Genomic DNA, 27,851 nt, shown 5'->3' with positions numbered 1-27,851 from the left:
GGCGCAATCTCGCAATATGGTTTTACCCGCAGCCAATCAGATCGCTCAAAAGGTGGAGCTGTGGTGCGCGCATTTATCTACACGGCGTTGCCCGGAATATAATGTGTGTCCAAAACGGACCGCCCCGCCCGGCGGTGTTGTGCCATAACACAAAACAAGGGACCCTACTGAAAGTCAGTGTTGAGCGTCTCGCGGAAAATGAACGGGAAATGTAGTCCTTTAAACGGAGCGTTTCTCTGTACGTGAGCGACACGGGGGCGGTCAAAAAACTACAATTCCGCCATTTTTTCACCGCGTCGACAGCGCTTGCATCAGCATGGACACTCGCGCACACCGGCAAAGTTACTACCAGTAGCTACACGTCGTGTTTCAAAGTAAATAAAGCAAACTGTCTGCGTTTTAAACCAGTCACCGGTCTGACAGCGGAGGAGCGACCAGCGGCCAGATGAAGCTGTTTCTCAGTGAGGGCAACCCGCACTGCCTGAAGGCCTTAGCCGCGTTACAAGTGACAGGAGTTCAATGTGGCGTCCACTATGTCAACCACGAAGGTAAAGCAGCATGGTTAGCTCGGGATTACTCTGTCAACCCAACACTGCTGACTATCATAAACACCCGTGTTTAGTACAGCGGTGGCTGGCTGATGTTTCTATGTGGTTTTTGAGTTGAATTTTGTGGGGTAGCCGTTGGATATAACAGTGTAATAACTCAGCTTGGTGGGCGATTAGCCTCCACAGAATGACAGGTGCTGGTCACATGAATGGAGAGAAGCAGAAACTACCTGAGAAGCAGCTGGAAGAGACTCCTGCTGCCTGGCACTGCTTTGTTTGTCAACTGGTCGTATTGTTTGTTTCTGCTTGCCCCTATAACACAATACAAATTAAAATGATCTTCTATTATCTTTATTCCTTAGATCACTTGGTTTTATGCTGAGGAAATAAGTCATCGTGCTGTCTTTATTTACCTGGAAACACAATAGATGTGAACATCGTCCAACATGTCAGACCTTAAAATTGTCTAAAATTTAAAAACTACTTTGAATTGTTTCTTGCTCGGGTGCTCCCAAAAAATCATCATGGGAAGGTCAACCATTCCATCTGTTATATCTGTTTATGTGGCCTGTAATTAAAAAAAATGAAAAGAAAATAAAACAATAGAAAAAGAGAGTGCTAGTATTGTGACTCTTGGCATCCAGGTCAGGCTGCACTGAACATTCACAGATGACCCAGGGCATGGAAACTACAAAAGTGTTCAAATCCTGATTGGGTAATAACTTAGAATAATTCCTTAGAAATCATTATCCGTTGGCTGATTTTAAGGCTCTACATGTAGATACATACACATCAGCCCACATTTAGTGCACAAGTAAACTGTAGCAGCAGTTATATTTAATGTAGTGTGCTGTTTCATGGTCAATTCACACTTTAGTATTTAGCTGCTTACCATCTGAGACCGTCTCATCCAGATGAACTTCTTTGTTCTGGACCCTGCTGTGTATTAGATTCAAATTAAACGGGGATACATCCCAGCTTCAGACTTATAGATTGAACCCAGATGTGAGCCAGTCATCCTTGGAAGCTGGACAGAGATGAATCACCAGGACCATCTGGCATGTGATTGCCATGCTTGAATGGATGAATGAATGAATAGTACCCGGTAATAAGGACTTAGACTCATTTTAACTGGTATCTAGTTGAACGACTCTCCTATAACTACTGCTTTCGCAAAGATAATAATAAGTCTTGCTTGATACTATCAAACAGCTGTTACTTTAACCACATATTTATGAATGAGGTTGGGTTTAAGAGGACTAAGCTATGCTGACTGGTTTTACTCTGCCATTTTCATACATGAGAGGAGCTGAAGCTCAGTAACGCCATTCGCTTTGAAGTACTGAAGCACATCATTACCACCTGCTAGCAGTAAACACAAAGGATGATTATTACCCCTTCTGATAGTGTGAAAAACACTCCTCTTGAAAAGTTTCTAAAACTAGATTTTATTTCTAAGGGGTTGCATCGTATAGCACTGCCTTGTACAGGTCCACCTAATAATTGGTCTGTGAGCAACTAGATAAAGTATTATTTTTAATTTAAAGTGAATCATACAAATTGTTTGTTTTTTTTTGTTCGTTTTTTTAATCCCTAAAAGTACAACAGTGTGTTTTGCTGAACTCTGATAGCATACATTTGTTTTGCATTTATTTGTTAAAAAATGTCGCAAACATAATTAAGAATTAAAGCAGCTGCCTTGGTATTTAATCCAGAATCTGTCAGCGTTGAATGTGTCACTCCAGCCAGATTTAATAAACCAAACCATAATATTCCATCTAAAAACATGAACGTGAGCTGCTGTGTGCATTGAATTGAAAATATGTAAACCAAGTCTTGATGTCTTTTGCCTTTTTTTTTTTTTTTTCTCTCAGACAGAGTTGTGCCCTTTCTTAGCCGTCCAGCTGTACCAGCCCTGCTCCTCCCCAGTGGACTACACCTTTTCAGTCCCAATGCAATCTGCCGGTCAGTTGATGACTCTTCATACTTTCAGCTTAGATAGTTCTACATGCCAGCCTGAATTCTGTGTCTGTTTATCTTCTCTAATGCCAAAACTCATTATGATCCCAAAAATATTGACCACATACTTTTGGTTGAACTATAATAGAAAATCATTGGGTTGAAAATCATGGTTTTTGTCATGGTTCTTTACCTCAGATACTTGTTTGAAGTAAATGGACAAGAATCCAATGACCTATGCAACCAGTGGCTTGAATGGGAGGCCACAAATCTTCAGGTAGGCTATCCATTAATAAAGAGAATTCTCGCTTGACCTGCTGGACAAAAATGTCGACCTGTTTGTGAAAACCTTTTCCCCATTCATGTCTTTGTACAGAATCCTCTTACGGTGTTTCATCCAAACTCTCGCAGCTCAATAACGTCAACCAGGGTTCTCAAAAATACGCTCAGGGCAGCAACACCCTGGCTTTACAGCTTCGAATCCTATCAAGGCAGAACTGTAGCAAAAGTCTTGTGTAGAAAAACAAAACAGCCAATTGTGAAACTGCTCGACTCGTAACTGATGAGTTGTCTGTATTTTCTGCATTTGAAACTGAAAACATACTTTTCAACTACAAATATCTTTGTACATATTGACCCTTTGTACGCATTGACAAATCTTACCACGTACAAATAGGCGACTTGATAAACAAGAAGCCACAACTCGCCAAGTGTCTTCAGAAAAGAAACACTGCTGCATGTTTTGTTTCTGAGGCTGATTTGGGAAACTGAAAGAATCACAAAGTTCAGTCATAGTTGCATCTTTGCAAAACTTTTAGATTGTTACAAACTGAATTTTACGCCATTTTGCATCAGTAGCAGTTATTGAAAATTATATAATGTTAAAATTGCACTTTTTAATAATGTACTTGTAGTGTTTTGAAGTAACTCAAATAGATCATTTGGAATTGTCTTTATTGAGTTGTAGTTAATTGGAGGTTGTTATATGAACAGCTCATTGATCCGGCTCAATATTTAATCTTGTCTATGTGTGACTCCAGAAGGAAAATGAGTTTAACAGCCTTGACTTAAACTCAGGCTCTTGTATAAACAGTGCAGTGAAGCAATCCATCCGGCTTCATCATGGAGGACACAGGGAAAATGTTTTATTTCAAACCTTTCTGGTTTACTACTTGATCTACTGTCACTCGATTAATTCTGATCAGCCTGTTTTCTTTCCCAATTCGCTCAGCCTGCACTGTTGCAGGGACTCCACATGGCAGTACTGCAGGGAAAAGGATCAGAGGTTTCTAACCTCCTCCAGGGTCACCTAAATGTCTTGGAGCAAAGCTTGAATAAAGGAGGAACGCCATATATAACTGGGGTACAGTATCACTGTTTTCTTTTATTGGACACAAAGATGTTGTATATTGTGCCAATACATTTATAATATGAGCATAAAAATACTCATTCAAGCAAAGCCTTCAAGTCTGTTCGTTATGGAGATGTAAGTCAGCAAGTTAAACAGTCATAGTCCCTTGATGCTTCATTTGAAGTTGAGTTGAGCTTAAATGAGCATCTCCACTGTGTCTTATCTCCTCTGGCTGTATTTTCTTTGTCTCCCTTTTTTTAAACAAGCAGTTTTCACTTTGTCAGTGTTACCGTCTTGATTTGTGAATTAAACACTAAAGTTTAAGTGTAAAATTGCATCGCGTGAGCAGATTGTTTACCTTGCGGATGTGTCTGAGTATGAGTGTTGGTGAGGAAGGGGAGGAGTATAATTCTGTGGTTTCTGTAGCTCTTGTGTGACCACGAGTCATCACCATCCTTCACACATTTCATGAGTACAAGAATGTGTTAAATATCGTGATGATTGGCATGCCTCTGTGAACAACTAAAAAAAAAAAAAATCAAACCTGGTTCAGACGGTCTCAGCTGTTAGAGTGAGATTTAAGCACACGAGTCATCATGTTGCAAACTGTCTGTCTCCTGCTTATTTCTTATGCAGAAAGTCAAAAATAACATGAATACCTCGTCCACATTCTCTGAGACTTTTAAATTGTGTATCGATTCTTAAATTTTACTGATGAGACTGTACCGTGTTTCAGGATGCAGTTTCAGTTGCTGATATTGTCCTGTGGGCAGCACTCTACCCTGTTTTATCAGAGTCTAAACTTGCATTGGGTAAGTACTATACAGCATAAAAGCCAGTCCACGAAAAATATCAGATTCTTCTATGTATATGTAAATTTTCTTATAATGTAACATTTCACTTTCTACCCAATCCCCGCCCCTCCCTTTTCTTTCCATTCCCCATTTCCTACATTTCCCCTGGTCTTTTTTAGGTGAACACAACTCTTTGAAGTCTTGGTTCGACCGTGTGGCTGCCATGCACAGTTGCCAGTCTGCTGCTCAGAAAGTGCTTCAGGGGAAAGGCCTGCAGGGCATGAAGAGCTACATGCAGAGGCAGCCTGTCCCTCAGAGCAGCCAGTGTAGAGACACACAGCCATGCAACAGCAACCCTGCCGAGGTATCTGCTAGATCAGGATAACTATTAGACTTCAAGCATTCTTACTCAACCATAAAGTAGTCAAAAGACCTTCGGTGCCACGTTCACATGTGTGTATGCCTCAGGAAACAATGTACCTGGGAGGTTTCTAGGAAGATTTTCCATTGGTGGTTAGAGATGTTTTAGCGCAAGCATGCGTTGTTACGCGCTCTCTGTAACAAGCTTTGTTGCCTCTACTGCATTGTCGTGTTTTTAGTTATTTGAATGAAAGTCATTGTTTCAGGGTTTTGGAAAGCTGGAAGTCACCTCACTTTAACTATTCAGTGCTATTTAATGAAGCAGGTGCAGCCTCCCAGTGAGACCTAAACTGGCTCAATGAAAGTGAAATTTAGACCTGGGATACGATATAGAACATGTAAAGATTACATCACTATTTCAGTATCCTCTATACTCTCTTGTGTAGGTGTGGGAGGATTTCAGAATTGTCAATCAAATTTAGGAGCAGCTATTTATTTCTTTATTTTTTGTCCACGCAGATTGCAGAATCTAGAGATCTGATCACAATTATCTGTTTGTAGAGGTGATTGATCTCGCATGTTGCTTTAGTTCTCAACTAATGCTTTATTTGCCCTGATTAGGGTGAAGAAGGTGAGCGTTTCGTTTCAGAAGAGGAGATGGAAGCTGCTTCTCTCACCTGGAATCAGGGTTTGAGCACTGGCTTTCAGCCTATAGAGAGACAGCACCCCATGTGAGTGTCATTTTAACACTGTTTATTTTAATCCATCAGTCCTGTTCCGATTGATATGCAGTGGAGATGTACTATGTATCGTAAACAAGGATGCTGCAGCAACCATGCGACCTACTCTGATATTGGTATTTGGACTATATCCATCAAATTTGCATTGACACATTCATCAGTTCATTTTACTCAGTTGTAGTGAGTTGGGACCGATCTCAGCTGGATACGGGTGAAGGCAGTGAACATCCTGGTCAGGTCACCAATCAATCACAGGGAAAACAACAGAGACAGTTACACACACTCACATCTACAAAATTGGCGAATTTTAGCCGCAAGGTTAATCTCAAGTGCCTGTAGGAAAAAACCTAAAGTGACGACTTGAAAATATGATGTAAGTACTTTTTCGTCGTGTAAGTATCAATCCTTTTGACAACCGGCCTTCAGGAGGGATGTGACGTTCTCTGCACTTGTGTAGAACATCACAATATCCAATCTTTTTTGCAACAAAAAAAAACCCAATTGTGTTTCATCATTAGAGTGAGATTAACTATAATAGATCAAAGGGTTATTATGATAATGACTTTCACCAAGACTAATTAAATATATATTTTTTTATATATATATATATCAGCCTTCCACAGGAGGGCAAGAGAAACATCCTGTTGACCAGCGCCTTGCCTTATGTCAACAACGTCCCTCACCTGGGCAACATCATTGGCTGCGTCCTCAGTGCTGATGTCTTCTCCAGGTATGAATTTATCCCCACAATCTCTGTTGTTATTTATGGAGGAGACCGCAAGAAAAATACCGATAACAGTGAGCCAGATTTAGTCTTTTGTGGGAAACCCACACAAATGTGCAAATACATTTTATATTAAAAAATAACACACAACTGTTAGTCACTTACAGGTATAGGAATGTACAGACTACGTAAAAAAATAAATAAAAAAATTGTCATCATATTCGAACTCTCCATGATATTATAAATGTTTTAATATTATCATACCATAACCTGCTTTTTCTTATTTCCTTTGAAAACAAATTTGATTGAAAAACATCATTATTGTTTATCTCAACATATTTCGTTTGGCCACATCTGTTCCTGTCTCATCTCACTGTGTGCGTGTGCGTTTGTGTGTGCATGCATGCATGCGTGTTGCCTCCTGCACCATTTACTCCATCTGTCACTCCTCCTCTGGTAGGTATGGCCGCCTGCGAGGCTGGAACGTGTTGTATGTGTGCGGCACAGACGAGTACGGCACGGCCACAGAGAACAAGGCCAGAGAGGAGGGCCTGACACCGCAGCAGATCTGTGACAAGTACCATGCTGTTCACTCCAGCATCTACAAATGGTTCCAGATTGACTTCGATTTTTTTGGCAGGACCACCACAGAGAAGCAGACGGAGTGAGTGAGCCGGGCTGTTTAGGGCCAAAGCCCTGAGAAAAAACAGAAAATACTTTGATTTCACCATTTCTGTTAAGGAAACTTTAAATGTGGAAGCCAGAAATGATAGAAACCTAACTTTAGGAGCCTGACATTGATTGGGTATGGTTCTGGTATGGTATCAAAGGACAGACAGGTTCCTATTTGACTTCTATACAGATACTATAATATTACATAACATAGGATTATTATAATCCTGCTGTACATACTAGTGTGATTGCCTAGTCCTCTCAACCATAAATGTTACTCCCAGAGAGTCTCAGATTTTATTTCACTATTCTTTTCAGAGGTTTACCAATAGGGGGGGGGGATCAAAATTTGTAATTAAGAAACAACATATCTGCAAATACTATTATTATGTGCAACACCTAACACTTGTATAATCCTCTATCTCGCCATCTTCTATTGCACTTCATCCAGTTCAGGGTCGCCGGGCACTAAAGCCAATAGCAGCACAAGTTTAGACGGTCGCACATTCTCACCGACAGAATTTTATAACACATGAGTTTGGACTTTGGAAGAAAACCCACTTGTACAGGAAGAACATGTAAACTCCACATCAAAAGGTCCCCATGCCTAGGCTTAAACTGGGGCTTGTTTAGGCTCCATATCAATTTAATGAAATTGTACTCTTTTTTTTTTTTTCTTCTTCTTCTTATTTTGGAGTTTTCAGAGTGATCCTGGAACAAATTGAATGTTATTTGTAAATTGTGAACTTTTTCTTTCTCAATCATGATTAGTTTATGCTGGCAAAAATTATATAGAAATGCCAGATCACTCTTTATTTGCATTGATGCCAAAATAATTCATAGATGTGAAGGATTTTGCAGAGTTGCCCACTTTGAATGAAAAAATGGACACAAAAGTGCGGCACTTTTCTCTTGTAAAGATTAGACCCAAATCTTGGTGCTTGTACATTGAACAGGATTACAAAGATAAAAACTTGTTTTTGCACCCAAGCTTTGATAAAGTACAACATAAAAGGCATCAAACACCATGCTCCAGCACCATGTTCTTTGAAAAATGAAAACAGCTCGCAGATTAAAGACTTTCAACTTGATTCATAAGAATTGCTTTGGATGTTATGTTTTAGATTTACCACGCCGCAACTAAGGATTACCCTCAGATTTGGGTGTCGTACTGTTTGACTTCATATTTTCTTTCCAAATCAATCCTGCAAACTCGCTTTCCTTCATCAGGTGTTTAATTACACTGCTCTGTTTGAAAGGTCATAGTCATTGGATTTGCGCTCTTGTGACACTGAGCTTAGTTTTTCCTTTCGCTCCACAGACACAACCTCTGAACCGCCTCTGCTCTTTCATTGTTTCAGGATAGCTCAAGATATTTTCTGGCGGCTCCACAAACGAGGCTTCCTATTAGAGGACACAGTGGAGCAACTTCGCTGTGAAAACTGCCTGCGATTCCTGGCCGACCGCTTCGTAGAGGGCATCTGTCCACACTGCAGCTACCCAGAAGCTCGCGGCGATCAGTGCGACAAGTGTGGACGGCTCATCAATGCTGTGGAGCTCCGAGTGAGTTTAGAGGAGCGTCTGAAGTGACTGTTGAACATCATCTGTGCAGCTTTGGGGAAAAATAGTGGCCCCTGCTCATTTCCCATAAGACATGTCTAGGAGGTTATATCTCTCAATTTGTCTGGAACCAGCTTGTGGTCTCCATACTGCTACCACCACTCCATGTAGGCAAAGAGGGAAAGAACTTGGATGGATGTATGCATATTTAGGCCGATTTCATAATGTATGATTTTCTAAGGAAAGCAAAGTGATCCATATACCTTAAAAATGTGAAGAAACTAGAACAGAGGTTGGTCCATCCTTTTCCTGTGGAATTTATATTTGCACTTCCAGCTCTGACAGCAACAGACTAACTTTAATTAAAATAACTTTATTTTTAGTTAATGTATTCTCTAAATACAGAATTCAAGCAGAAGGTGAACTTAGTCCCTGAAGTAATGTCATATAATGTTTTATAATTGTAGTTAATATAATTCCAGAAGGGTTTCTGGATTTATTTTGCATCCTTTTTGGTACTATAAATATCTCTTGGCTTTAGCTCAGTGAACCACAAAGAAATGTATTATTAATTATTATTTCTCTTTCTAGATTTACACAGTTTGAGAAAGTCCATGCCTGATTCTTGGTAAAGTTGACTGTATGATGGTAGTTTGCACGTTTCTGGTCTATTGAAGTTACAGTTGAAGACATGTATTCTCTCACTTTGTTACACTATGAATTTACCCGTTCCATATGGGTGAATCTTCTTTATGATACGATGGTCCCACTGAGAATGTGCTGTACATCAATGTTATGACTAGTATATGGGTGCAAAGCTCCCTTTCTCTTCTTACTGGAAATTTTTCTTTAATTTTCTAGATATGGTGAACAGTTCTGGTTATGAGAAGTACGCATGCTAAATACTGTCAGCAGGAACAAAAGAGTTTTAACAGCTTCATGACTGCTGTGGACCCATAAATATTGTTTTATTTCTTTATTTGATTATGATAATCTTAAAAAAACCAACAACATTCAGGTAATAATTTAGGTTAAACTTTGTTCTAATCACATATAATCATTGTTTGCTACAGGAGCCTCAATGTAAAGTTTGCAGACAGACTCCAGTCATCCGTTCCTCCAAGCATCTTTTCTTGGACCTGCCAAAGGTAAGCTTTTCATGCTGGTCTGCAGTACCACAGGTCATCCATTCTGCATTCACACTGTGCTCCTTTGGTCACGGGGACGGTGATGGACTAATCCAGTTTAGTAAGTCAAAGGTAGCATTGGAAGGCAGCCGTCCCTGTGGTCATTTTTATTGCATAATCTTATTTTTTTTCTAAACCTGTGCTTTAGATGTAAGACACTGCCTGTTTTTTGTCAGTGCTTTCAGATCTCCCCTTTTCTCCCCTGCAGCTCGAGACTCAGTTGGAGCAGTGGCTGGACAAGTCAACCGGCAGCGGAGACTGGACAGCAAACGCCAAACAGATCACTCGCTCCTGGCTGAGAGACGGGCTGAAGCCTCGCTGCATCACCAGGGACCTGAAGTGGGGAACAGCAGTTCCCCACCCAGACTTTAAAGAGAAGGTCTGTTTAGGTGTATGGAGTTAGAATATGACCCATTCTCTTCAGAGAACCTGCTGGTAATGGGCACAAATGAGCTTTTAATTTGGTATTTCGGCATACAGAAGAAAAGATGATCAGCAATCCAATTTTCCTCCCTGATGAAACGTGCTAAAACGCCACAGCTCAGCTGTTATCCACCGCAGTGGGAGTGACTCTAATGTCAGGCTGCTAATGAAATATCTCACATTTAAATGCTTTTCATTAACCGCTTTCAAACATTCCATCTATCCGTCTTCATTACCATTTAGCCTTCTATAAGTCTGGGAACCAATCCCAGCTGACTATGGGTAGAGACAAGTTACACCCTGAACAGGTCCCCAGTCCATTACAAGACAAAAACAGAAAGGCACTCACAGTCACCAATTAAATTTAAAGACAAGTTCTTGGACTGTGGAAGGAAACTGGAGAAATCCTGGCGATGGAGAACATGCAGACTCTGAACAGAAAGACCCCCAAAACGGACTGCTAATACCTATTACAAACTTCTGCCTCACTAAAATACTTTTCATTCTTGATTCCTACTAACATGTTCACACACTTTTAGTGCACTCTTCTGAGATGGAATTCTACACACCAATGCAAAAGGAAACCTCATTGAAATCACATCTGTGATATTTTTAGCCAGTTCATTGTGCATCTTTGTGATTCCTTCCTCCTCTGCAGGTGTTCTACGTGTGGTTTGATGCTCCCATTGGTTATCTGTCCATTACTGCCAACTACACCGACAAATGGGACAAGTGGTGGAAGAATCCTAATCAGGTACCAAAACGCTCAGCCGACACCAACAACACATGTCAGAATTTATGAGCCGCACAGAGGCCCTGATGCACAAGCTTGGCACAGATTTTTACACAGAATGGGTCTGATTGCTTTTTTCATTGCTGCATCTGGTCCTTTTCACCCTCCATTAGAACACAGTGTAATTCCTACTCCCATCTAACCCTAATGCAATACAGAGGAAGTCATGGCTTCTTTCATTATTAATGAATTTACCTTGTACTCAAAGCCGCAACATGACACTCAACACTGTACAACAGTAGATTGTGATGTAGGACATCTACAATAGCTACAAGGTTGGGTTTTTTTTTTTTGTCCCTTCTGAGTGAAAAGTGACAACATGATACCTTTAATTTTCTGTGTTTTTGTTACATGTAATACAATCATCAGCTTTTTGTAAAGTAAGGCCATTTTAATAGAATTTGAGTTTGAGGATCTCGCTCACCCAGCCTCCCCACCAATAGAGAAACAAGCGTCAGACAGAAATCAACTGCTGATCAGATAACTAGCTCATCTACATGTGTTTTCCATTGACCTAAAATCTGATCGCGAAAACAAAAATCTGACATTTGCTCCCATGAGCATCACTATCTTGTTCGCACTCTCTGACTCATCTCCTCTCTCTCCAGCTGAAACCCCGGGATTGAGCTTGTGTGATGGGTGTGTTATGGCCTGTTTGCAGAGATAGAGTAGGGGGGGGCTGGGGGAGCAGATAAGTCCTCTTTGAACAGGATGATCTCATGATGATCTAATATGATGTCATCCTGACGGTGCTCTGCTCCGTCTCTGCCACCAGGTGGAGCTCTACAACTTCATGGCCAAAGACAATGTGCCATTTCACAGTGTGGTGTTTCCCTGCTCCCTACTGGGAGCCCAGGACAACTACACTCTTGTCAATCACCTTGTTGCCACTGGTGAGCACCTATTATGATTGATTGATTTATTATTAATTATTCATGTGATAGATTGTTTGGGTTAAATGCTGTTTCATGGCAAATAGTCTGTCTTTGAATAATTACCTGCTTTGTACCTTCCCCTCAGAATATCTGAATTACGAGGACACAAAGTTCTCCAAGAGCCGCGGTGTGGGCGTGTTCGGAGACATGGCAAAGGACACGGGCATCCCATCTGATGTGTGGCGGTTCTACCTCCTGTATGTGCGGCCAGAAGGGCAGGATTCAGCTTTCTCTTGGGCTGATATGGCTCTAAAGAACAACTCTGAGCTGCTCAACAACCTGGGAAACTTCATCAACAGGTTGGTAATAGTGTGTGTTAAAAGCATTGGATCATGTGAGCACGAGTTGGGTTTATTCTTTTAGTCAGGATGAGACAAACCTCAGAGTGTGGCTTTTTATTGATGACACAGAGAGCCCATAACGATATTGATGAAATTTAGTTTAGGTCATATAAAGTATGGGTTTTTACTGATTATATTCTAACTGTCATGGTCTAAGATTGCACAATCAATTCAAACTTGCTCCCAGTTTTCACAAAACTTTCATTCTAAAAGTAAATATCCTGTGAAACTGTCATCCAATCCAATTAAGAACTTAAGTTTTCAGCTTGTACTCATTGCAAAAAAGTCTTTTACAGCAGTAACTGTTGTGAGATTCACCCTAGTTTTCCTAAATTTGTTTGGGATGGCGTAATTTAGCCCCAATTACATTGCCTCAAATGATTTTTAAAAGATCAGGGTTAAATCCCACATCAAAGATTTTTCTCTGCAGCTTTTTTTCAAAGTACCTTGATCTTCAAAATTGGTCTCGGGCAGCGATGCTGATGCCTAATTGGTTCAAAAATATCTCGTAGATTGCATCCACCCTTAGGTGTTGGAGGTAGAAAGTATTCTTGCTTCAGAAAAGAAATCCTGTCCTTGCCTGCATCCAATCCCTGAATCAGTACATCATTAGTGGCTGTGTGTCCATCCTGCCTTTTACAGACAATCCCAATCTCTTCTGGTGCTGCTATGTCAAACCATTATGATGACAAGTTTAACAATAAAGAGCTTGACATGCAAAACTTACCGAATGTTTGTCAAAAAATTGCAATCATTTATTGATCAAGCATTTAAGTCATATTAGCAGTCGAATTGTTGCTCTTAATTTTCCCAGGGTAGACAAACCTGAGGGAATGACAGCTTCACTAATTAAAAGACTAAAACAAATTAAGGTCACTCGAAGTTCGTGCGCACACATCAGAATCCCAGTTCTTTATAAATTTGACGTTCTTGTCAAAGCATTTCGGTCTGGCAGACCTTCCTCAGAGGCTGAGCAATGTGTAAAATATAGAGCAGCGTATTGCATCAGACATGACACAAAAAAAAAGCCCTTCTCACTATGAACATCCTCCTGATGTACACATAAAACTCCCATCAAAAATTATTGTTAAAGACAGAGTCTGCTATTTAGAGGTGATTTGTGTGTTTTGTGTGTTCATCTACATGAACACTGTGTGATACGTGACAACACAATCTCTCATTCATAAACAAGCATAAAGTAAAGTAACAGCCATATTTTGCTTTCTTACTCGCTGTTTCTGTTTATATGTCAACATTTTTCCCCTGGACCCTGTTTATTTAATCTCTTCTCCCTCGCTTGCCTCCAGAGCCGGCATGTTTGTCACCAAGTTCTTTGAGGGGTGTGTGCCTGTGATGGAGCTACAGCAGGAAGATAAGAGGCTCCTGGCTCTGGTGTGCTGGGAGCTGCAGCAGTACATACAGCTCATGGACAAAGTCAAGTAAGACAAACCACAGGCGTGTTGAAAGCAAAAGCAGAGGAGTGCTGTTTGGCTTTGGACAGATATGGACAGGGATGATTGAAACAATCTCGGAAAAAATTTAGTTCTTTAAATTTAAATTAACCTGAATGATTTCTCGGTAATGTTTCATCAGAATCCGCGACGCACTGAAACACATCCTCAACATCTCCCGTCATGGTAACCAGTACATCCAGCTCAATGAACCCTGGAAAAAAATCAAGGGAGGAGAGACGGAAAGGTGAGATGGCTTGACCAGTTTAGACTAACGTGTACATTTGTGTTGGACTTCATTGGCAAGAAAAAGAAAAATGACCTGTATCTCCAATCACGGAAAAAGTACATTTCTCAGAATCAGTGTTTAATCGGAATGAAAACTTGAGTGTACGTCTAAGCAACGGAGCAATAATCAAAATGTACCACTGACACTCTGATTCATGATGTGACTGACTGCTGTTTCTTCCCTTCAGGCAGCGCGCAGGCACAGTGACCGGTGTATCAGTCAATATTGCTTGCCTGCTGTCGGTGATGCTGTTGCCATACATGCCAGCGGTCAGCCAAACCATCAGGGATCAACTCAACGCCCCTCAGTCCTGCATCGGGACCATGTTGCAGGGATCCGGCACCTTTGTCTGTGCCCTGAATGCAGGCCATCGCATTGGAGCGGTGAGTGTGACATGTAACACACGCAGGTCGTACATGTGCAGACACACAAAGCTGTCTTACCATCTGTATGTTGACACCGGGTGATACAATGAGTATGCAACAGTGTGTCAATATTTCAGTTCTCTTGAGGATGTTGTACTTTTTTTTTTTTTTCTTCTTCTTCTTCTTTTTTTTTTTTTTTTGACACGGCGGCGGACACACACCCTTAAGAATAATAGCCTTAACGGTATTTGGAGGGCTCAACCTTGGAGCATACAGTTTCTCTCGGGCCACTTGTCCCTTCAGGTGTAATTGTGGTGACCAGTGTGTGCAGCTGCTGCCAGCGCTACGTTTATAACAAACTTATAATGATTCCACTCCAGTCGAAGGACAAGCGGCGGGAAAGCTACAGCCCTCAATTATCACTGGCTGATCGCACACGCTGATGTTTCTGCAATCAGTTGATTTTTACAGGCGGAATTTCAGTTTTGTGACGTGTGACTGAAGGGGACAGTAGTTTTTATGCCCCAACATAAATCGTGTCCTCTGTTGTAGTGCTTCACTCCAGAGTTGCGATCAGAATCGAAACACTTCAAATTTCTCATACGTAGTTATCCACTTACTTGCATAACCTTCTTTGTTCGAAGATGAGCACTGAGCCTCCGGGTGAAAATTTTCAGTGATACTGGCCTTGGGCTGGATCGACAGTGGCAAACTTTTCTAAAATTCCTCCATATATATATTTTTTATTTTTTTATTTTTTACCTTTCATTGCCTCTGCCAACCCGTCTTCTTTCCAGGTCAGTCCGTTGTTCCAGAAACTGGAGGGAGACCAGATTGAGGCTTTGAAGAAGAGATTTGGTGGACAGCAGGTATTTGATGTTTATGATGCCTAATGATCTTTGTATGTGTCATATTCTGCAATATTATAGCTTCACCATTTCTGAATAATAAAATATGAAAGAAGTGATCATGGATAGCTGCTTCCAAGCCTCATGTCAGAATGTTGTCATAAATAAGAATTTGCACTTAATTGAAGTGTCTGATTTTTTAAAAGCAAGACACAGTTCAACACAGGAAATGTTTAAAATATGTATGAAGCATCCATCGTATAGATTAAAATAATCCCTCTCTAAACCCTTTTTGCCTCTAGCCTGAAGATGAACCATCTAAAAAGAAGGTATTGAGTGGTATTTGTTTGTGAATGGTCGGTCCACACTGACGCCGCTGTGTCAGTGTTCATTACCGCACGCCCGCGCTAACACCAGCGGCTAATTTAACATCCCCACACTTTGAGTTTTTACTCGTCTCTGTTTGTCCAGTGTGATTCTGTGTCCGTTTATAAATAATGACTCATAAAATCCCATTGGCATTTGAGTGATGGCTGTTATTGTCTGATATGAAGTAAGTAATCTGTAGGGGGGAAAAAAGACCCGTCACAAGTGACTGGAATTCAAGCATCTCCCTTTGTCTGCTTCCACCTTCACATGACACTTCAGAAGGCTGCCGACACTCAGCCTGCTGCTGCTGTGCCAGCTCAAGCTCCGGCTACTGCTGCTGCTGCTGCTGCTGCTGCTGAGGTGGCGCCGCTGAACGGCGCAGACCCAGAGAAAGCCAAACAGCTCACGCAGGCTGTGGCTGATCAGGTTAGATCTCTTCTCAAACTCCTCCAATCGAATGATGTGTCAAATGTAAATGTGCTTTTCAACCATTGCAGTCACCCCGAAATCAATCATTTTTGAATACAGTTGAAATACTGATGATATGGTTGATTTTATTTGCGTCACTTTTCTTAAAAATGAAAAATAAATACAAACTTGAAATGCCGCAATCAAAAACCAAAGCGGATGTCATCTTCCGAGAAAAGCTAAGAATTTCCTTGGTAAAACGACTAACGCGTGCAACGACGAGAAACTCGGCAGATTTTAAAAGCCGCATTTCATCTGTATTTTCGATTTGGAAAAAGAATCTGGTGATATATAGATTTCTGATTAGTTAATCAAAATTATTTTACTTACAAATGATCATTTCTAGGAAAAATACATTTAAATTCTCTATAAGAATTTGCTATTTCTAAGCGATTGTAATTTGTAAGCATTTCGATTTCAAACTCAAATTCTACCGTGTCGCCGTTTTATCCTTTTTCACACTAAAATTGCAACGCTTTTTTTCTTTTAAGACAAATGTTGGCACAATCGAAATGTGATAAATACCGTTATCCCGTTTCTCACAGGGGGACAAGGTGCGAGCGCTCAAAGCCCAAAAGGCGGACAAGGCTGCGATCACAGCAGAGGTGGCTAAACTGCTGGACCTGAAGAAGCAGCTGGCTCTGGCTGAGGGGAAGAGCCCCGAGTCTGCACCTCAGAAAGGCAAGAAAAAGTAAGACGGAGGGAGAGAAATTATGGAGGAGTCAGAGGAGGGAATGATGAGAATGGTTTGAGGTATGATAATGGAGGAGAGGAACAAGATGTACACTAAGAGAAAGATGAGGGTATTAGCTTAAGGCAAAGCCGTGACAGGATCTAAGACAATGTGGTTTTGGCACCGAGGACTAATGAAATGCTGGATAGGCCGGCGGGGAAATGAAAACACACAAAGAGAGAGTCAAATGAATACAGCTACAGAATGGAGGGATTTTTCCAAATCCCTACACCAAAAGAAACTGATTTTATACTCTCCCTGTCTTTTATACTCTCTCAGTGATATTAGCATTGGAAGGTGTGTTGCACATCTAAAGATGTTTTTTTTCTTTTTTTTATATATATATCCTCTGTAAAATGGGTTTTTTTTCTATAAATACCCTTTTTGGATCCATAAAATAAAGTCATTAAGTTCTGCCAAACAAACATGTCTGTACTCTTGACCCTTAATTACCCCGGGGGTTTTTTTTTTCCGTACATAAAAAGCACAGACGTTACTCTAAAGGTAAAAAATTAACAAACATTACATGACGCAGAAATGTCAAATTTTTCTTTTATTGCAAATTTGTAATTACAGTGAAGAATAAAAAGGAACGGTATGGTAAAATACATGAATTTGATTTGAGTGGTAATTAAAAGCCATGCATTTTATTCTACAATTCACAATTAGTGTCTATGAATGAGGGAAAAATAAAACAAGTGAGTATGTTGGCATTTTACAGAATAAGCCATTACAGTACAAGTGTATATATTACAGCATTATAGAAAAATAGTAAAAGTAGGGTAATGTAATTCTATCACAAATTTCCATGATAATAAAAAAGATCAGCTTAGAAAGTATAGCCGGGTCCTACTTACTTGTATCTAAATAAACATACACACAAGCCATGGGTTATACAAAAGTAAGAAAAAGGTACGAATTTTCTTCCCAAAAAAAACCAAAACATTCTCTCATACTCACACTGCACTGGGCACTTTCAAACTTTTCCTGAGCTCCTAAACTCTCCACAAATTGGGGCAAATAATCTCTGATAGCCAGATTGCAGCCCTTAAAAGTAGGAGTTACAATTTATTGCAAACTGGTGGGAATGGATGACGATGAAATGCGCTCTATAAATGAAGCTCCTCTCTGTCCTACATACAAATCATCGAATGCTCATAACAGTTATTTCTGCCATTCATTTGGATGGAAGATGTTAGGCATTCTTCAAGATAACATTCATCTAAACCACTGCACGATTTGCACTTTGAGCTGTCCGTTTTTCCTTTATACCTACTGTGTCTTTTCATTTGCCGCAATGCTGTTGCAGCTCTTTTCTCTCTGTGCCCTTTTTAGTCTTGACTTTCATCACTTTCCCTCTGCTTGTCATCCTGGTCTCTTTTCCCAAAATCCTCACGTTGGTAAAAATGTATCTTTGGTTTCCACTTTTTTTATCCTGTCCAAGAGGCATTTCATGAGAACCACACTACACCTGTCCCACCACTGCTTAGTAAAAAAAAATTTTGTTTAAAGGACCTGTCATTTTGTGCTCACGTCTTCTGTCCTCTCTTTCGCCTTCATTTCCTGGTGTTTACTAGTCTCTCTATCAGAGCTCTTCGTGTCCTCTGCACCTCCTCTCCCAGTCTCTCGATCTCCGCTTTCAAACGCTCATTCTGCTCTGTCAGCTCCTGCACCTTCCTCTCGTTCTCCTGCTCCCTTTCCTTGCGACTCTTTTTGGTAGATGAGTAGCACGTGCGCTGTGAGGAGGAGGCGAAAGAGGACAAGGCACCGTTGGTCCTCTCACTGGTGGTCCTTTTGCGTTTTCCCAAACGTGAGGACGGGTAGGCGGAGGGTGAAGACACGGGTGAAGAGGGAGAAGAACAATTTTGAGACGGTGACTGAGACGCTGAAGAAGAGCAGGATGGGGAATCGGGGACACAGGGCAGTTCCTCCTCGCTGGCTGATGGAGATGCAGGGTGGACATTGCTAGCCTGGTGGTGCTGATGGTGGTGGTAATAGTAGCCGCCGCTGATCACTGCTCCGCTCGGATCCACCATCCCCACTCCTCCTTCACTCAGCAGCTCGAAGAACTCCGGAGGTAGCAAGTCACTGCCGCCTCCCGTCGATCCATCGCCATTTCTCCCACTCTCGGCCTCCACCTGCCGCTCCTCCACTACGGCTGGACTCATGCAGGAGGAGGAGGAAGAGGAGGACGATGATGAGGTGTGATGCAGAGGCTGGGTGCTGTGGATCTCCTCTGTTGCTCTCTGGACACTCTCGCCCCAGGTCTGGCTCCCGTCAGTCAGCCAGGTCAGAGAGCAACTTTCCAGAACGTCCAGAAACTCGGGCTCCTTCTGCAAGCACAAAACCAAAATGTCAGTGCCTGGTTAGCGAGCAACACTTAGTCCATTTCACCTCACGTAATGATGTGAAGTAAACAGTTTCTCTAAAAATGAAAAAAAAAAAAAAGTCACAACAGACAAAAACATTCCTACTCATCGATTCATTCTTCAAACTACTGACCTCGGTGCATGTGGGGGCACGTGCCAGTTTTGCCCCTCCCGTGTCGGAGCCCAGAATATCCTGCAGGTCCTCATACCACGCCTCCAACTCTGCACCATACAACGGCCCCACACCAGGGGGGTACGGCGGGGGCAGGTGTAGCCACTCGGCAGTCATTTCGCCAATCAGTCGCAACGCACAGACACCCGGCCACACAGTTCACACTGGACCTGAGAGAGGGGCAGCCGGCAGACCCAGGAGGGACGGGGGAAACGAGGGAGGAGGAATGGAAGAGAGCAAAGCAGCTGGATGTTAGACGACTGACACGTCACAGTAACTCCGCCTCGTTCTTTTTAAACATCACCGCTGTGCTTCTGCTTCAGTTATAATGTCTGAGTTTACTGGGGTGAAGGATGAAGTGTATGACAAGTGTGAGCTTTTATCATTACATGCTCCATGATAAAGCAAACTAGACCAAAGTCCAGTAAATTGAGCAATCCACTCAACTCTTAAGTGGTGTCACAGCGACACTAAGTGAGACACTGACTGTAATGCACCAAGGTATTAATAAAAGTTTGAAAATATCGATAAATAACTGATTCATTGACTACAAAGGAAAGGTGATTTCAAAATCAGATCAGAATGATGACAGACATGGGACTATTCAGAGAATAAAACAAAAAAAAGGCTCAATTACCTTTAGAAAGTCTCTGTTAATCAAGTCTGCAAATTTGTCGGTGATAGCTTGTCCCAATAATTCTGAAAGGGAAAAAATGTGATGGGTTAGTCTTAAAAATGCTAAAATTGTTTCTTCTTAGAGCTGAAAATTTGCTCACACTTCAGGATCAAAATGATGCTTTGCTCAGACACACAGAGAGAGAGAGAGAGCAAGGGGCATGGGCAAAAAAAAAAAAAAAAAAAAGTGATTTGAAATAAACGTCACGAGAATGGCTGAAATCATAATAAAGCGTGTTCAATAATTAACAGAATGAGAGCATTAACATTGGTGTCACATAATTATTGTAAACAAAGAGCGAGCTGCTCTCCAGTGCGCCCCCTGCTTTCCACGGTCCTCAGTGCAGGCTGCTGTGCATAAACAAGTGGTTAAAAACCGACGAGGAAGACGCTCTTCCACCTCTCCAGGTCAGTCTGCTTTCACTGATTATTAACCACCTTATGAAACACTCAAGAAAAAGCCATCAGAATGACTAACACTTAGAGACAGAACGAGTTTAAATAGAGGTTTTAACTATATTGATCAGATAATAGGGAGGGGAGGGGGGGGTTACAATAATGTGAGGCTGGGAAAGGTGAATAAAATTAGATAAAATGATAAAAATCAAGGAATTTGGTTTTTATTCTCAATGTAAGTGTTATACTTTCAACGGGGGCGTGTCTTCACGTGTGTTAAAACTTAAATTAGGTCAATAAACGCTGATGTTTTCCTAAAATACCTTTTTTTTATTATTATCTGAATCTGTAAAGATTTGTTTTAGTTGAGCTTCACTGTCAGCCAAGATAGTTACGTCATGGAAATGTAAGTCCAGCAGGACGACTGGGCGAAACAAAAGAAAACCGACAAAAAAAAACAAAGGAATGAAGCAGGTTTTTAATGAAATCAGACAAAACTGTTAATAGAGAATGGTTTATAAAAGGTAAATAGTCCCTCTAAAAAGGAGTTGTGAAAGTGTAAAAAAAAAGGGGTGTTCAATTTCGTGTCAACAACAAAAATAGTCAGATGAAAATATATTATAATCTAAATATCGTAAAAAATAAAATAAAAATTAAAAAAAAAGGGTCAAAAGTGGTGAAGAATTGAAGAATGCGTAGAAAAGACGGGGACGGCCAAACATCCAAAACAGCGAAACTTCCCAGTGTGAAGGTCCCGAGTGAGCTCAACTTTTACCCAACACACAGCAGCAAAGTCGATGTGAATCATGATTGATTAAAGCAACTGTTACTCTAAAAAAAGACTCGGGGATATGAGCCAAAAAACGCACACATTGCCGTTTCTTTCCCCCACTCATACACACACACACACACACACACACACACGCACACACACGCACACACACACTCCGACACCGCCGGACCGCTCCGGGAGTCCGTGAAGTGGCGGGTAGTTCACTCCCAGAAAAGACCCCAAAACATCCAGCAACTGGCGGAAAACGCAAGTAAGAAGGAGCGTCCGCTTACCCTTTTCCTTTTATTCGCTCGCCTTCTCGACTGTCGTGAACTCGAATGTAGATATTTTAGTAAAGGTTGGTGATAGCTCATGTTAACCATTGTTCAGTCTTGATGGCTGAATGTGATTTTACGGAAACTCCCGGCGGCGCTTATATTGAGGGAGCGGCCAACCGAACTATGCATGAGACGGTCGTTTCATCACAGCCTAGCCTTCGACGACAGTAACCGACGCGCCGACGGACCAATCACAAGCGCGGAGTTAAGATCTTCTCCTTGGTGACATCCAATAGGGTTTGCGCGGGGCCGCCGGGCGGGCGGGGCCGCGGCGCCTCGTCCTGCCGCTGCTCTCGCTTTAAGCCCGTATAGTTTGTGCGAGCAGCAGTTGTGATGCAGTCATAAGACGGCCAGGACGAATTTGGGGCGTATGGGAGTCACATGAAAGGAATGATGCAATGCTTGGCAACCAATTTCTAGCTGGGGATAACACCAGCAGAATCAGAACATGTTTTATTAAACAGTGTTGGCTCGAACAAAAATCTAAAAATATACATATATGCACGGATATCTAATGTCGAAGAATTGTTTGTTTCCGGAACACAAAAGCTGAATTGATTTTATTTTCTCTCTCCCATTTTTTTCCAAACTGGTATAAATTTTTTTTTAAAAAAATCATTTATCGAGCCAATCCGTTTAGCGCTTACTCGATCGTGACGTGTTTATTAATTGTGTTGCCATCCTCGTGGTTCCACCTGACTTTTTTTTTTTTTTTTTAAACATAGGTGTTTGTGTAAAGTTTGTCTGGCGTAAAAGCGCACCTGCTTGAGCGTCTATGGGAAATAACACGCGCTGACTCGCTCTGCGATGAATAAACGCGTCTCTTCAATGTGTTTCAATGGAGGACAAATGTCCAGTTTGTTTATTTGTTGGTGTGTATGTGTGCGTGTGTTTGTGTTTGTGATGTGCCTCAGACTTTAGGCACACATGCACAATCAAAATCAAAACACACTGGTGTGGGGGGGGGGGGGGGGAGATTACTACTGCTGCTGCTGCTGCTGCTGCTGGGTGTGATCCAACACCACTGTCCCTCTTTTCATGTCCGGCTGGATCTTCAGCTTGTTGATGATGAAATTCAGCAGAATTCTTCATTAGTCACTGACGAAAACTTACACAATCTCACACTTTGTTTTTCATCAGCGCATATTTATTTATTTCACTGTTATCCCTGTAAATCACAGTGATGACACTTTTGTTTTACACAGGCGGCGGACACACAATGTCACTTTATTACCACGTTGTTACACCTGATTTAAAAAAAAAAAAAAAAAAGCTGAGATAAACCGTCACAGCATTACAGACGCGTTGTTTGTGAAGGAAAACACACTGAATCTTAAAAAAAAAAAAAATTGCTTCAATATTGTCACACTTTGAATTGCATTGAATTAACCTTTAAGAGGCTAAATTGAATAAAACCACTATACACATTAATTTCTTAATAGGCTATATATAATGTCATTTATTTATTGTTATTTTGTTTGGTTTGTTTAATTCTTTTTTTCATTTTATTCTCGATACTTGGGTTAAGTCTGCAGTTTTATGTAAACAGACAATGAGAGATAATGGACCAAAAAACAACAACAAACTCCTTATAAACTTCTATCAACTCCTCCATAACGCGTGTTGGTCTAACAGGTTCAACGAGGTCACCAGACGCACAGAGAGTCATCGCAGAAAAGTGCGACGATGAGCGTCACAATGTTGGATTATGGCCATCGAGATGGTAAATAACAACAACAACAACAACAACAACAAGCAGGAAGGTGACAGGATGAAATCGGGTTTCATCATCATGTTCCAGGCTCTTCAGCCCGCTCCTGACACTTTCTGCCCTAATCCCAAACTCAACACACACACACACACACACACACACACACACACACACACACACACACACACACACACACACACACACACACTGTTCTCCATGCACGGCTCAACATGCACATGCAGCCCCATAGCAACAGCGCCAAGCAGCGAATAGAAAGCTCCAATACTGTCTCTAGGACCCGGGTTAAAGCGCTGCAGGAAGCACCGCCAACACGTCACGACTTGAGTGGCTGTTGCTGAGTAGTTCAGCATACTTTCACTGCTCCCCTCCCTCCCCACCACCCCGGCCGTCTGTTTATTTTGTCAGTCCCGTCGTCTGTGTTGTAGTCATTATAAAACACTGTTTACAACCCCCTTTTTTCTCTCCATGCTTTATTTATTTTTTATTTTTTTTTCTGTCTTCAGATTATCAATGTGGGCAGAGGATGTCGGTCCCTGTTTTCTAACATGTTGTCATTTTATTTGACACGTTTTTTTTTTCTTCTTTTTTTTTTATTATATAAAAAAATATTTATTATATTATATATTATATATATCACTCTTTATTGTGTTTTTTTTTAAATTAATACTTAGATCCAAGAAGAGACACTTCAAGTCAATGTTAGGGAGGGACAATAAACAAAACAAAATCTCATGAGTGGATTTCTGGGAGGGTCCCTAAATATCACTTTACTATTATCTGTATAAAGAAGAAAAAACACACACACACACACACAATGAGTTCCACCTTACCAGTGGTGTAAACAAGTGCTTCAAACTGTCCACCAGCCTCTAAATGACATTTAATGTTCACTGATAGTCGAACACTGTCGCTGTAATATTTTAATTTATCATTAAAAACATTTTTTTTTTCAGCTTGTTTCATCTTTTTTTTAAATATTAAAATTCCTGTCAGAACAACAGTGGTCAGCACATGATCGTGTCAAAAAAATAATATGGCGTTATTGTCCATGAAACAAAGAAAAGCAGTGAAATGTCTATGTACTTGCACACCTCATGGTGTAAAAAGATCCATACATGCGTACACCTTTCATGAATGTGATCTGGGAAAAACAGCCTGAGTTTGTACCCCGAACAGCAACGAGAAACTGAATTCCCTTGAGAGATGGTTTTACAATGTCAGATCATTTGTTGGCTTTTTTGCCGGTTTTATGTTTGAAATCCAACGATCAGCAGCGAGTGTGACAGGAATTGACAGCAGTGGTTGAAGTTTGAAGTTATTATCTCTCAGAAATCAGATCTGATCTTTTGTTTAACTTTTGCTTTACAGACAGAAAGAGTCTGGGGAATTTCCAGTTACCACAACATATCCCACCCCCCCCTTTCTCTGTCCTGTGCCCTTGGTCAAGGCTCCACACCCAGTTCCTACTGACACACACACACACACACACACACACACGCACACACACACACACACACACACACACACACCAGCTGTCGGAATCCTTCGCCTCTCTGAACTGAGACCAACTGATACAGCTGTTGACACGTACTGGTGATACAGTGAGTCCCTTTTATTTATTTTGTTGTCTCCAGGCTCGGTTTGCCTCTTTCCCCGTTCTCTGTTCCCTCTCTTCTTATCAGGGTCCCTTAAAAACACCTCACCACAACCTCTGATCTGATGGTGAAGAAAAAAGTGTAAGAGAAGATCCAAGCTTTCAGCAGAAACAACATTTTCCCCCAAAAATGTTTCTTCTTTTTATATAAAATAGTGAGATTTTAATTCAACATAGTCTGTTTTTTTTTTTGTTTTTTTTATTCCTGCCTCATGCCTAACGGTGCTTTGTCTTTCAAGCTTTACTTTCCCACTGTTGCTCCAGTGCACCGCTCATCTGAGGCCAGTGCTGCCATTCTCTTTTGTGTGATTAATCAACTCATTTGCATTTCATTTCCTCAAGAGGTCCTCAATTTATCTTCACTTTTTTTTTTTTTTTTTTCACAAGTGCGAGACGTCCACTGTTCACATCAAATAACAAGCCGCCTCAGTGCCCATATAGTTAGAAATCATTTCCACACAATCCACTCAATCACTTCCAGTCCTGATTGATTTAACGGCCGAATGTCACATCTACTTGTTGGGATTTCATTGTTTGGGGCTTCAGGGGGACTTTACTGACAATCCTGTTAGTCTGTTAAAGCCTGTTTACCTCAGAGCCTCACCTATCTTTACTCCATCTTCCCCGTCTTCCCTTTTTTTCTTTCTCTCCCCCCCCCCCGCCCCCCTCCTTCGCTTCAAGCCTGGTTCTGCCCCACGACTGAAGGCTTATCACCTTCTTTTTCCTCGGCTTACCTCCGCCCGGCTCTCGTTGCTTCACCACAGGCTCCTCACCTGTCCACCTCCATTCAGGAGGAATCTGACAAACTGATGCACATGCGTTGTGTGATGTCTTTGTCCTCTCTTCTTTTTTTTTTAAAAATATGCACCATTCTGAGCTCAGCTTGTTGTTTAAATTTCCCATTGTTCCGAGGAATTCCAAAGAGGTTAGTTGAGACTGTGCGGTGATTTAACCCCTTTATTTAATATAACTTGTGCATCTCTTTTATTTTAATTTTTTTTTTTTCTAAATTGACAAAAGGGACATTGGAATAGAAATGATGGGAGAAAATGTGATAAATATTTAGACGGGCAGTGTTATGTTTTCTTTTATAATAGCGTGAACATCTGAGCTGCTTTCATTTAGAAAAAGCCTCTCCTGTTTCCAGTTAGTGCTCCTGACCGATGAATCTATCTCCACACGTGAAACCTGCATCTGAACATGACCCCAAATGACAATATATATTGTCCATATTTAGTCTATTTTTGTTGTAAATAATTCAGAATGTTGGAGGACAGTCACATTATATAATGTATTGGTGCATTTTGAGAGCGACTCAATACAAATTAGATCATTATTTAATTATAAATTGTGGAATTGAAGTGATTTTGATTAGTTTTGTTACTTTATAAGAGATTTAATTGCATAATTGGTTTATGATAGTGTATTTTTATATTGACTTTAAAGTCTTGAAGTTGTGGAAATGTATTTCTACTCTTTAGTTTTAAAACTGAAAGACACATTAGTGAATGCCCTGTGAGCGGTTAAATGTTCTTGTTTTATTGCACCACATTGTAAACCGCCTGTGCTCACACGTCAGTTAAAATGATTTTGTGCCGTTACTTTAAATCATCTTGATCATGTCATCTGTGTAATCTTTTCAGTACTGCATATCTGTGTTAATACTACCAACTAAAACCGTTATCAGTGCTTTGATTTTTTTTCTTTTCATTTACTCATGAGTTGAAGATAAGAAAATGGGAGTTTAAAAAAAAAAAAAAAGAAAGAAAGAAAAAGCAGTGGTGGAGACTGCCGGTTATTAAACTTTAAAAGCCTGTCTGAACAGGTGGGTATACTGGCAGTGAAACACACACTCCGGGCTCTTACACCATCCTTTTCTTCTTGTCCTGCTCGTTTTCCCCACATCAGCACCAGAAACAGAGATTTTAGAGCGATTGGTGCTCCAAACGGCCTCCTCTGTGCTCAGCTGCTGCGTGTTGCCAGAGGACTTAAATATTTACTCGGTCCAGTCCGGGTAACGGCTGGTGGGGCTGGCCACGACTGGGCTGCATTCAGGAATGATTGTTTGGGGGAAGAAGGCACGTCTGGGTTTACACTTTTTTTGGGGGCTGAAACTGGTTGTTTTAGCTTCTGTTCAATCATTCATTCACTGTCCAGGTGTAGGTGTGGACACACAGGCAGGGGTAGTCTGCAATGAGGATATTTGTGGCCCTTGTTAGGAACCTTTTGAGCTCTCCCCTCTTGGGGAATTCATTAGTTGGTGGTTTGGTGCCGGAGTGTGTCCAGACAGACGGGGCCGAGCTGACCCAAACTAGTGCTCCCAAATTAGGAGGACAAATGTGGTATAACATGATATACAGTACAGTACACGGCATGCCTCTGTGCTCATCTGGGGCATTCCCTTCTAAGTCGGAGCTCTGGATCTAATTCCCTGTAAGTTACACTTGATATGTTGTGTCCGTGCCGGCCGGCCTCCAGCTGCCCCTCGTGTAGGGAGGGAAGGAAACGGCCACACTCAGCACTTTTTCTGGAATGGCAGAAAGATGTGACACGTGCATCGACATGCTGTATGAACAGAGTCACAGAGCAAGTGACAGACATGTGTAATACCTTATCAATAATGTATCCAAAGCCACACTGCTTCTGCCTGTGTGTCGCTACCGACTCCCTGCATGTCCGTAAACTATTAATCCACTTGTGGTGGCTTGTCGGGGCATTTACCCAACAGCCAGGAGCCGGCGTGCGTGGGTGACTCACCACAGACACCTGATCCTTCCACTGCTGGACAACAGCTTCCGCCTCCGCCTCCAATACGATCACCTGACTTCCAACA

General features: G+C 41.3%; 2 protein-coding genes across 3 annotated transcripts; one reads left to right on the top strand and one right to left on the bottom strand.

Annotated features, from left to right (window-relative positions):
* Nucleotides 1-298: 298 nt before the first annotated feature.
* Nucleotides 299-17,522, top strand: mars1 (methionyl-tRNA synthetase 1). Of its 2 annotated transcripts, XM_080462003.1 has the most exons (22): nt 302-548; nt 2,423-2,513; nt 2,706-2,784; nt 3,739-3,870; nt 4,595-4,670; nt 4,832-5,016; nt 5,634-5,743; nt 6,366-6,482; nt 6,937-7,140; nt 8,510-8,711; nt 9,782-9,856; nt 10,104-10,274; nt 10,977-11,072; nt 11,887-12,004; nt 12,132-12,345; nt 13,695-13,826; nt 13,981-14,085; nt 14,315-14,510; nt 15,290-15,361; nt 15,643-15,669; nt 15,989-16,135; nt 16,723-17,458. In XM_080462003.1, the coding sequence occupies exons 1-22, from the start codon at nt 446-448 to the stop codon at nt 16,870-16,872; spliced, it is 2,802 nt and encodes a 933-aa protein (XP_080318129.1). In that variant the 5' UTR covers nt 302-445; the 3' UTR covers nt 16,873-17,458. The 2 variants fall into 2 exon arrangements, with proteins under 2 accessions (XP_080318130.1, XP_080318129.1); XM_080462004.1 differs by lacking the exon at nt 15,643-15,669 and having other exon boundaries at nt 299-548; nt 16,723-17,522.
* ddit3 (DNA-damage-inducible transcript 3) lies at nt 17,435-21,980 on the bottom strand. Its single transcript, XM_080462005.1, has 4 exons — nt 21,588-21,980; nt 20,089-20,150; nt 19,413-19,621; nt 17,435-19,243 (listed from the first exon to the last, which is right to left on the bottom strand). The coding sequence occupies exons 3-4, from the start codon at nt 19,566-19,568 to the stop codon at nt 18,467-18,469; spliced, it is 933 nt and encodes a 310-aa protein (XP_080318131.1). The 5' UTR covers nt 19,569-19,621; nt 20,089-20,150; nt 21,588-21,980; the 3' UTR covers nt 17,435-18,466.
* Nucleotides 21,981-27,851: the final 5,871 nt, after the last annotated feature.

The sequence above is a fragment of the Lipophrys pholis genome (assembly GCF_963383615.2).
Source record: "Lipophrys pholis genome assembly, chromosome: 4".
Taxonomy (NCBI): domain Eukaryota; kingdom Metazoa; phylum Chordata; class Actinopteri; order Blenniiformes; family Blenniidae; genus Lipophrys; species Lipophrys pholis.
Note: the sequence above shows the minus strand (reverse complement) of the source record. Positions and strands in the feature narration are given on the sequence as shown.

What these genes read in the sequence shown, in the direction of transcription:
- mars1 (XM_080462003.1), top strand. Translation starts at nt 446, where the DNA reads ATGAAGCTGTTTCTCAGTGAGGGCAACCCGCACTGCCTGAAGGCCTTA. An exon ending in GGTGGAAGAATCCTAATCAG is followed by an intron (nt 11,073 to 11,886) that starts GTACCAAAACGC and finishes CTCTGCCACCAG; the next exon opens with GTGGAGCTCTACAACTTCAT. An exon ending in CAGCTCATGGACAAAGTCAA is followed by an intron (nt 13,827 to 13,980) that starts GTAAGACAAACC and finishes ATGTTTCATCAG; the next exon opens with AATCCGCGACGCACTGAAAC.
- ddit3 (XM_080462005.1), bottom strand. Translation starts at nt 19,568, where the DNA reads ATGACTGCCGAGTGGCTACACCTGCCCCCGCCGTACCCCCCTGGTGTG. An exon ending in GTGCCCCCACATGCACCGAG is followed by an intron (nt 19,244 to 19,412) that starts GTCAGTAGTTTG and finishes TTGTGCTTGCAG; the next exon opens with AAGGAGCCCGAGTTTCTGGA.